This window comes from Leptonotus elevatus, chromosome 13 (genome assembly GCF_054856555.1).
Source record: "Leptonotus elevatus isolate MCC_2025b chromosome 13, RoL_Lele_1.0, whole genome shotgun sequence".
Taxonomy (NCBI): domain Eukaryota; kingdom Metazoa; phylum Chordata; class Actinopteri; order Syngnathiformes; family Syngnathidae; genus Leptonotus; species Leptonotus elevatus.
The window spans coordinates 9,126,571-9,137,389 of NC_141251.1; the positions used below are offsets into that span (position 1 = coordinate 9,126,571).

The 10,819-nt window shown below is 37.4% G+C and overlaps 1 protein-coding gene across 1 annotated transcript; it reads right to left on the bottom strand.

The window, feature by feature from the left end:
- Positions 1-5,908: 5,908 nt before the first annotated feature.
- On the bottom strand, positions 5,909-10,403 carry LOC147163722 (opioid growth factor receptor-like protein 1). Its single transcript, XM_086093755.1, has 7 exons — positions 10,038-10,403; positions 8,524-8,610; positions 8,172-8,250; positions 7,945-8,023; positions 7,743-7,809; positions 6,670-6,815; positions 5,909-6,543 (listed from the first exon to the last, which is right to left on the bottom strand). Exons 1-7 carry the CDS (start codon positions 10,221-10,223, stop codon positions 5,994-5,996), a joined length of 1,194 nt encoding a protein of 397 aa, XP_085949881.1. The 5' UTR covers positions 10,224-10,403; the 3' UTR covers positions 5,909-5,993.
- Between the last annotated feature and the right edge of the window lie 416 nt (positions 10,404-10,819).

The following is a 10,819-nucleotide window of genomic DNA, read 5'->3' on the forward strand; positions in this document are numbered from 1 at the left end:
AGACCGAAAATCATAGGCCTAAAAAAAAATAAAAAAAATAGCAAGATCATGTAAAAAGTGCAAGAGCAAATAAGATCACAGATACATTACCAAGTTTGAACATGGTTTCTCATTCAGCAGCTTGAAAAAGTGTAAGTGTATAACCGGTCATGTATAAAAAATCACAGAAAATGTAAATAATTATGTCAATCAACAAAGGAACCAGAAACGCTGTGATAGTTATAAATAGTTAGAAATTAAATTGGAATAATTAGGTTTTAAATCTGTAGAGAAATGTGCATAATTATTATTTATGTTTTAAAGGGTATTTTTCAGTACTATGCCAAAAAAAGACAACAACATTATTTGAATGTAAATTGCTATATATGGCCCCCTAGTGGTCACACGTCCCTAAGCAGTTTAGATCGCAACCACTGAATCTGAGCTATGGCGGCTGTTGTTGTTTTCCCCCTCCACGATTGTGCATCTTTCAGTGTAATGTAGGCTTTAACAAACAAAAAGCTGTGTCAGTCCTGTATCAGCAAACGGCTTTGTGAAATTCCTCTGACATCCTTGCGAGTGCTGCGGAATGCTCACCATTCAGCACAGGAAACAGGGAGCGGTTCGTCACTCCTGACCCAGCAACCTGGGTCATGACTGTCCCGCTAGAGCAGGAACTGACACATGCACACACTTCAGAGCATATGACGGGAGTCTCGAGAGTCCTATTACAAGAGAAAAAAAAAGGAATATTTGAGGAAATGGGGACGCGTTACTGTATATGTTGGTTAAATCAAATGATATTGCACCACTTCTCTCAGAATATTGTAGCAATTAGAAATTCTGTGTTTACAGGGTTATCTCTTTAGTTGGACTGATTATTCCACATAGATTAGATTAGAGAATTATTGGCACTTTATGAAAATTCAAACATGGTAAATAAGAGTGCAATATCTTATTTAATTTGCTCACTCCAGTATTATATAACCAAACGACAAATGTGCTGATATACAGTGACCACAAGGTGGTGACAATTTATACAACCAAGCTACTAAATGATAGGGTAGCTTTATTTTGCTCAGTAACAATAAAGTTAAAAAAGACAAGAAGTCCCATCGTACCACTTCGGGCATTTATTTTTATGGGTGTACAATATAAATGTTTTGTGTTTAAGTTGTAACAAATGACCCCGAACGGATTAATGTTCAATGTTCATGCAATGATCCTTATTTGAATTATTGTTATTATTGTTTTGTTTTTTTCTACATGATGGGACATATGGAAAAGCCAAAAAAAAAAAAAAAAACTTTAATCACAAAAATTCCATAGACCTGCATCACAGGACATATTGACATTTTTATTTTTCACTCATAGACGTATACTACGATGTTGTGTAGTACAAGACCGCGAAAATTAGTAATTGATTAACTTTAAATTATCTTAATTGACCACAGGGTCACAAGGCAATAGTGGGTTCAGGACAACTGTGTCGTGTATTCAGTATTTGTTCATTTCTGAATTCTGCAGATGACAACTAACTGAACACACACAAGCACACATCCAACCATCCATTTATTATTGGAATTGGGCTTGTAGTTGCGGTTGTGCTGCGGATGGATCGAATGCAGAATGCATGGTGAGACGAAAGCTTAATGCCAGTCAAATCCAAAATAATGTGGCAATTGTTTTGATATTTTCAGAGGTTGAAGTTGACATGAGTAGGAGTGCGCGTGTGAATTTTGGTGACATGACGTTTTAGCTTTTGTATATTTGCAGTTGTGTACAAAAGATGGAAAATAATTATTTAGCACGTATTAACATTAACAATTGGCTTTTCACTTCTTGTACATGAAGCAATATCGAAGTGACCATGACTGATAAGTCTGCTCGGAACAGACTGCTTGCTTTCCTGTCTAGCTGGCCCTCCCCTTCTCCTCCCAAATCCTAACCAGGCTGCATAAAAAAAAAATTCCATGATAATTTACTGCACACTCTGTCACAGATCATTTTTCCTTGTAGATTGCGCTGTAAGACTAAACCAAAAGACAAATTGTTTTCCAGACTTTTTTTTATCATCTCGCCTAATTACTGAAAATTCCACAACAACATACCTCAAGCCCAAGGGTATGTAAACTTTCAAGCACAACTGTGTCTTGAGCTTGTGTCGGCATATGGTTAACGTGATGGCCAAGCTAACTTATGCTATAGCTAACTTTCCAGCCAACATGCCAGTTTTGACACCACTGAAATAAACAAAAACAATAAAAATAAAAACAATCATAATTCCATCCACACACTTAAAAAATATATATTTTATACTAATACAATATCAACATATAATACTTAGACATATTTTTTCATTTTCAATGTACTTATTTTTTGCCTTAAAACGCTTATTTTTTTATTTTTATTTAATTTCTCCTGATCTACCATAAGGGACTAAGAGAGTAAAAAAAAAAAAAAGAAGGAAAAAAAAAGAATATTGTGTGGAGCACACTGTGCTGGCAGGAAATGAAAGACAAGAAGACAGGAAGCACATGGAGATGCCATCTGTTGTTGGGCAACAATTCAGAGGGAAGTGTCAATTTAGAGAGACATGGCATTTTCTCACACAAACACACACATAAACCTATAGTATATTCAATGCTGTGAATCGCAAATAACATGAAATCATTCTAATGCACCGACTGGTCTGGAATCAAAGGAGTTTGGGTAATTACGGAATTTTCATGGTTTTAACTTAATAAACAACCACAATGGACTTGAAATAAAACAATCCAAAATGTGATTGAAGTGTAGATTTTCATCTTTTTTATTAGATGTATGGAATTTACGATGCAGGAATGGGTTTATTCCTGTATCCATAACGAGATAAAAGCGATCTTGCCATGATGTTCGTCATTCTGAACACATTCTGTTAATTATTATTTGTAAATTATTGTTGAACATGCTCAGACTGAGGAAATTAATTGTTTAAGAGGAGGGAAATCACATTTGTAAAATTTTTAGGTATGGATAAATGACATTATTCTTAAAATAATGCGTAAACATTTTCAAATTATAATTTTAAGGTTATTAAGTTTGGCCAAAAGTCACTTAGCGCTAAATATAGTTTTGTGAAACCTCTTCAGGACTACATTTCTGTAAACAATGAACACATTTTAAACCTTTATCCCCAAGCCCAATTTTTATTTGATATTGTGTGCATTCATTTTGATTCATTGTGCCCTACATCAGCACTGTAAAGTCCAGCAATAAGTAACTAATATAACAATAGTGATACATGGAACAATATTAAATGAGTCCAATACAAACTACTCCAAGATGTTTTCTTCAATCTTCCACAAAGTTTGATATATATTCCTGTATTTTATCCAAATAATTAACTCACACTGAATATCCATGCACGCGCACAGTATATATTTAAATTCTATACCAAAAAAAAAGCACAGTAAGTAATTGGCAAATGCTATCATTTCAGACACCAATAATATACAAAAGAGGCACTTAATAGTATCCGTTACACACACTAACAATACAGTATGTTAAAAAGTCAAATAGTTATAGCCCACGTGAACACATATTTCACCTGAAAAGTCAATTTTACAATTTTATCAAATGGATGGCTGTGGTGTACGACCTTGTCAGCCTGCAGGAAGAACACGAGTGGGGAAGACGGTGAAGGCGTGTGTCACCTTTACAAACACAAGCATCTGCCAAATTTGATTTGAAAACGGCACGATGCTAAGGCCTGTCTGGCGGAGTAAAAGCACTCGGCTCATATTTATCATAAAACCCAAAAATTGTGATGACGCCAACCTTATACAGAATCTGCATTTAGATACTCAAAAGAGGATAAGATACAACACAATTATTGTCATTCTAGTATAAGGCGATGCTTAAACAAAAAAAATAATGATGTCCGTTTTTATTTATCTATTTTTTGTGTGCATGTTAATTCCCTTAACTCATAGTTCACACACAATTCACGATCACAGTCAGTTTGTCGTATAGCTTTGGGTACAAACTTCCCATTTGTATCCATTGTTGAAATGTACGCAACTCTAAATATGACTGTGAATCCTAAAACTTACATATATGTTGCACTTGTACTCACAGCTAAAAGTATATCAGCAATTTGACATAACCTTACTGAGCGGAAGACAAAGATTGTCAAAAAAAAAGAAAAAAGTTGAGCACACCACACGTGACTCGATTGTGGCCTGTTCTTTGAAGCCATTTAGGTACTGAAGGCGTTCAGGTGATACAGGAAGCCATATTTGAATGTCACATGTTCTGCAAACCTTCATTCCTACTTTAAGCGCCACAATTGTGCTGATGATTGAAGAATTTCATCGAAAGAGGTGATTTTGAGTGAGTCAAGAATTTTTTTAACAATCACGTTTTGTTGATGTACTCGGGACGGTTCTCAACAGTTCTCCATAGTCGTGATGGACAAGTGAAGTTTTGCGGAGCACTTGTGATATTTTCTGACTCCTCGAGATGGCACTCTTGGTTTAAAGGCCGTGGAAATTTCCATTACACTAGCTGTTATCTTTAAACCAAGTGCAGCATCTAGAGGATAAAAAAAAAAGATTGCAAGTGCTTCATGAAGCTTTATATTCCTATCACTATCTCATTTTCAAACTTCCATTCTTGGAAATCTGACACATGAAGGATTGTCGATTTTAAATGTACAATGGCAGCTCCCCCAAAACCAGATTTCACTTTTCTATTCAGACATAAAGGCTATATGATGTATACTTTTAACATTTGTAATTACTGTACAGCACACTTTACAAGTGCCATTATTAAGGATCCATACGTTGTTTATGCATATAAATTTGATGGTTAACACGTAAATAGTTGATTAGGATTTACGAATAGTTTATTATGTGTATAATAGTCATTTGTGACACATTTATCTACCTACTATTTTCAATCACAATCACTACAGTAGATCCTGTAAGCCAGGCACTAAAAAATTAGTTTTAGCTTAATCAAAACCTATTGACCTGCATTTTTTTATTTTTTTTATTGCATTTATCTTTTCAGAAAGATAGTCACAAAAAAATCACGGCCCATCTTAAAAGTCTATAAATACCAGTGAGTCACATTAATGTCAGCATAATTTGTGCAATGTCGTTAAAAGGAGTATTTAAATATATGTTTCACCTTGCACCTACTTAACAGTGTTCAGGGACAAAACCTGAATGTCTCATTACTCTAAAATATATATAATTCATAAAGTATTGCTGTGTTCTAAATCTACTCTGTCTCATCCTGTGTGTTGTTTTGCTGAGTTTGAAAAGTAATAATAGAAAGGTTCTCCCTGAAATCTGGCTTCACATCGTTATACAAAGTAGGCTTCGTCCTGGTTCCTACCCTGGATCTGCTTTCAGGGTTTGAATAATTTTATCAGTAGGTCAACATAGCAAGCACCTGCTTCTCAAGTAGCCCAAAAAAATCACTAACCATGTTGGCTAAAGCTCCCTCCAAACTCTTAAAAATATACAGTAAGGCCGTATTTAGTCTTGTGTTCAAATGTCCCTGATTTGGGCCTCGAGCGTTTCACATGTTCGGGTATTTAATCCAGTTTTTTTGTCCTGTCCTAGCCAACGTTCTCAAAATTAGTCGACAGCTAATATATGTTTATCAAAAGCCCTTAATATATTTCTACACTAACAATGAATAATACTTTCCTATTGTAGGATCCTAAAAACCTACACAACTAGCAGATTTATCTTCACATGACTCAGACTAATTCACTTTTAAAAGCCAGTATCAGTCAAAGCAGACAACTAGTGATGGCAAAATGAAGCTTCATGAAGCATTTGCGATACTTTTTGACTCCTCTAGATGGTGCTCTTGGTTTAAAGATAAAGGCAAGTGCAATGAAAATGGATTACATTTGCATTGCATCTTTGAATCATGAGTGCCATCTTGAGGAGTCAAAAAGTATCGCAAGTGCTTCATGAAGCTTCATTTTGCCATCACTACAGACAACTAGCACCTTACAAAGAAACAGCCTCACTACAGTCATTCCTGTCCAGCATCATAATAAATGCTCCCTCCAGGCCAACCATGCCGGAGGCCAGTGGCGCGTATCCGTCCAAGCTCTCGCCAACCACGTCCTGGCATCCACTGGCATCAGGGTAAGACACGAGTGTCCCGCTACATGCAGAGGCAGGGATGAAGCTCATCTCCCCCCTCCTCTGCGTTTCAGGTGTGGGAGCGGGTGCTCGGATCCCGCTGCTCCCAGCCCCCACACTAGCACCAGCGTCTCCACTTCTAGGTTTGGATCTCTTAGGTGGAGGACCCCAGAGGAAGGCGTGAGCGGGCCGGTAGTGCTGGCGGGCGTAGCGCAGCAGCTGCCTGCGGACGGCTGGCCGGCGGATGGTGTACACAAAATATTCCAGGATGCTGTGTTGCATGTTGGGAAGCGTGTTGCAATGCAGCGACTCCTCCAGGAACAGGCGGACCAGCGGAGCTTTGAAGGCCTCGTAGCCGAGCTCGCCCAGCGACTTGAGAATGCGAGTGATGCGCAGGTAGTTGTGCTGTGACCTTGACAAAAGTGACACATTACAGACAATTGCTTGATGCTACATGACAACAGTTCCGCCTAATATTTGTTGAATATTACAAAAACTCCCTAGAAATGAAAGAAAAGCAAAACTTTCGTGTGCTTACTCATTAAGGTGATGGAAGCGCTCCTGCCAGTTGGAAGAACGAGCGACATTTCCGCTCTTATCAAGTAGTTTGATGCCATAGAAGTCCAACATTAGGGAATAAGCTGCCAAGAACCTCCGCTTGGCTTCTCGAGTGCTTTGGAATTCCTGGAAGAGTCAGTAATGCCACTTATAAAGGGTCATTTGCATTTAGCTGTCTGCTGTAGTAATACTCATGGTCGTCATTAACCCTATAAAGCAAAATGTATCATATCGTATACAAGACATTTTGAACCCTCTATTTCAAGAGTATAATATTATTTTACCATTAAAACCCTCACGTTTATGATCTGACACATGTATTGCAGAGATAAGCCATTAGTGGGCAGTATCACCCATCTGATGGCTTTTCCAGCGACCTTGCAAGATCACTCCAATTGAGAAAGGAGAGACACCTAGACTTATTCACTCATTCACTGCCATTGACGGCTATAGACGTCAACTAATTATTTTAACTATTTCTATTAGTTTAACATTTTTTTCCACTTTTGTTAACAAGAGTATAAAAACCCAATTTTTTTTAATTGTACATTTAGAACAGATATAAAATTTGTGATTAATCGTGAGTTAACTAGTGAAACCATGCGATTAATTACAATTACAAATTCTAATCGCCTGAAGCCCATAATTATCTTTTTTTTTAAATATTTTCTTTTAAAAAAAGAAGAAGAAGAAGAAGAAAAGATTATTATAAATTAGGGCCGTCGGGTGATTAAAATTAATTGTAATTAATCGCGTGACTTCACTCGTTAACTCACGAATAAAAAAAACAACAAAAGATTATTAAAAATTAGGCGTCAATGGCAGTGAATGAGTTAATAGCGGGAAATGTTCGTTCTGATTTTTGAATATGTCTGTTTATTATTATATTTTTGACAGTTATAAATGTGCCAATTTAAAGCATTGTGACCGGATGTATCAAATATGACACAAATCAAAAGTCATATGTGGAAGTTGATTAAAAAATATATATATATTTATGCAAAACAAAACGGTTGACATACTGCTCATATGTATCGCGTTAGTGTGTCTTACTTTAATCTCATCCTGAGTCAGTTCATGTGCGTAGAAGTTTAGCCCTTGTTCTCGTAATGGGAACAGCCTCCCATCCAGCAGGTGAAGAAAAAACAAAACGTGTTCATAAAGTACAAAATATCAGGATGGCTGTCATCGTTCAAACCTTTTGTGGAGTTAGAATTTCAATGGTGCTACACACATGCACAATATCGTGTCTTACCACTGAATGTAGGTATGATTGTGCTCCAGCTTGTCATAATCACCTCTCCACCTTGTCAAAATCTCTTCTATATAGATACCTAACAAGACAGCGTACATTAGAAACTCACATGGATATTTAGCTATATGTGTGGAATCACATCACTCATTTGTTGGTCTTTCCAAATCAAATTCAAAATGAAACACAGTCTTTTACACATAATATATGCGCGTATGTGTCCGGCTCACCATCAGGTACAAGTGGGATCTTGTTAAGGTAGAAACGCAGGTTACGGTACTCCTTGGGTTGCCGGGACTTTTTGTAATTCTGCACACATGCATACACAACATAAAAAAAAAAAAAGCAACATTATTATATTATCACACTGCACACCGAGTGCGCACCTTCTTCCTGTTATGCTGTATAGTCACCGGTAGATATGAAATTCTAAACATAGTTAAGTATTATTGTTACACATCATGCTTTTTGTTGTGATTGGGTTAATGATTGAGTTACATTTGCATTTCAAAGTTTCGAAAACACTACTGTATGCATGCTAAAAGTGTGTTGTGGCAGATCGGCGTTTCTACATTCATTTACCGGATAGCAGTGGCGGTATTTGTACAAGTCTCTGGCAGCGTAAAAACTCCTCTTCATCTTTGGAAGAAACTCTGGAGAGTCAGTCAGCTGCAGGTGGAAGAAAGAGAGAAATGCAATAGAATCATATAAAACAAGACCATATTGTTCATAAGGTGCAATGTGTTACTCAAGTGTCAACCAGGTGCAATAAAAGCAGTCTCCTATACTTTAGATTCAGAATTCCATATTTAGGGGAAGACCATACTTATCTTGTTATATTCTCATGTGTCAATTTTCAAGCCTGGAAAGCAGTTTAGGCTAGTCTACCTTTCACCCCAAGTCAGACGGGATAGGCTCTCGCTCTCGTTCCCAGCTTCCGGTTAAAATCTCGGTTACCTTTTTTGGAATGAGAAAAACTGATGTATTCTTTAAATTTTGGTAACAATGAGTCGTCTTTTTTTTTTTTTACATAAAGTGACGTAACGGTTTGTGCCTACTGCCTACGAGGCGTTAATAGAATAAAAAAAACACCGCAAGTTTCGCTCTAATACTTTTAGTTTCGCTCTAATATTCGTGTGGATGTGGTTTTATAGCCTTGATCTAATCTTTTTCACACCATCACATGAACCTGAAACGTTGCATTTTTATTTCCAATAAAATTTCAGCATCACTGTTAGCTTCATTCGGAATGACAATAATTAACAAGCAACACTATCACCAAGTAAAATTGCTCAGCTGATGTTAAAGAAAAACGGCAATGGGCCAAACAGTAGAAATTACATTTCCTCAGCTCTTGTATTTATGGGGGTACAGTAAGTGTAGCTTTAATACATCGAACAGCAGCAACATTATTGCTTGTGCAATAAAGCAGCATTATGATAACAATACCTTGTATCTTAAGAATGACCTTTGTAAAGGTAATAAGCAGTCAGTTTTGGTACTGAGCATTGTCAAAGTAATATTATTGTGGTCCTAGTTTGCAGCGGTGTAAAACTGTAATGTACCGGAGACCCTGGCCTTCCCAAGTCATGCTTTACTTTGTCATATAACGTGAGGTCACAAATACTGTATGCCGCATCTACAGTTCTAGAGAGCAAACTGTACTGTATATTGTTGAATTCAATCCTCTCTGATAATGTCGATCAAAACTGAGAATTACTACCTTTGCAAATATTTTTTTTTTTTTTGTTTGTTTTACCAAATGCTACGTTACGATCCAGTACCGACCTGCAGTAGAGTAATGTAATGTGAACAATGGAGATGGTTCTTGTTTAGGTTTACATCCGCTGCAAGGAAATGCTGCTGGCTTTTATTTGATGTCAGGTGAAGCGAATATAATGTAGGAATACGTTGCGGGTTAAAGTTCACAACCTGTCAGTACCGGTGCAAAGAAAAAGAAAAACCTTCGAATTACGTCATACTGTGAGTGTGAATTCAAAGATAATTTGCACTTTCTGTTTGTGTCCTGGTCCGCTTTTTTCACTCCTCCGCTTTCCCCCCGTGGGCGAAACCTATAAAGCTGCACCGTTCCGTACCTTCGGGGACGAGTCTCCATTGTTTCCGGCGGGCCACTCGCTCTCCGCCGGGCTGACGCTCTCGGAGATGCCGCTGTCCTCTTCCGCTGCCGGTTCGTCGCTCTCCGAGTCCGACCCCCACGTCGAGTCGCATTCCTCCACCGTGCTTGGCTCCTTGAATCGCCAGTTGTCCAACAAATTTCCCATTTAAGAACACGCGGCGCCCGCTCCCCTCAGAGCGTTATTTTCCCTCACCTGACAATATTACATTCTTAATATTGTAATGTTGCAAACTGGCATTTGTTTGCGGCTGTCGAGCTTTCCGCTCCTCCCTTCAGCGTGTAAAATGACAGGGACAAAAGATTTCAAGCCTAGCAACGAGGATGCGTGTTGATGTATGAGGGCTGGTTAGTGCTTCATTGCCCAATAGGAATAGGATTCCAAGAACTACAATAAATGAATTTATACTTGACGTGTGGCTACCATAATCAAATACCGCTTACCTTAGTATTTAATATTTCCATGGCGATTAATTATATGTAGTTCTCATCGTCAGCCTTTTATTTATTTTTTTATTGGCACTACTGTATATACACAAATTAAAATTGAATAGTTCAGATATGTTCATTTGCCTTAAATTCTGAAATATTTATAAATCATGTGAAGATAATGGTACAAATGCGAAACCTACTGTATAAAAAAAAGGCATACCGTATTTTACTTTTATGCTGACTGTCATGTGATTATTATTCTCGTCTTTTTTTTTTCTACAAGAGGATGACGTGATTTCCAATCCAGTTTCT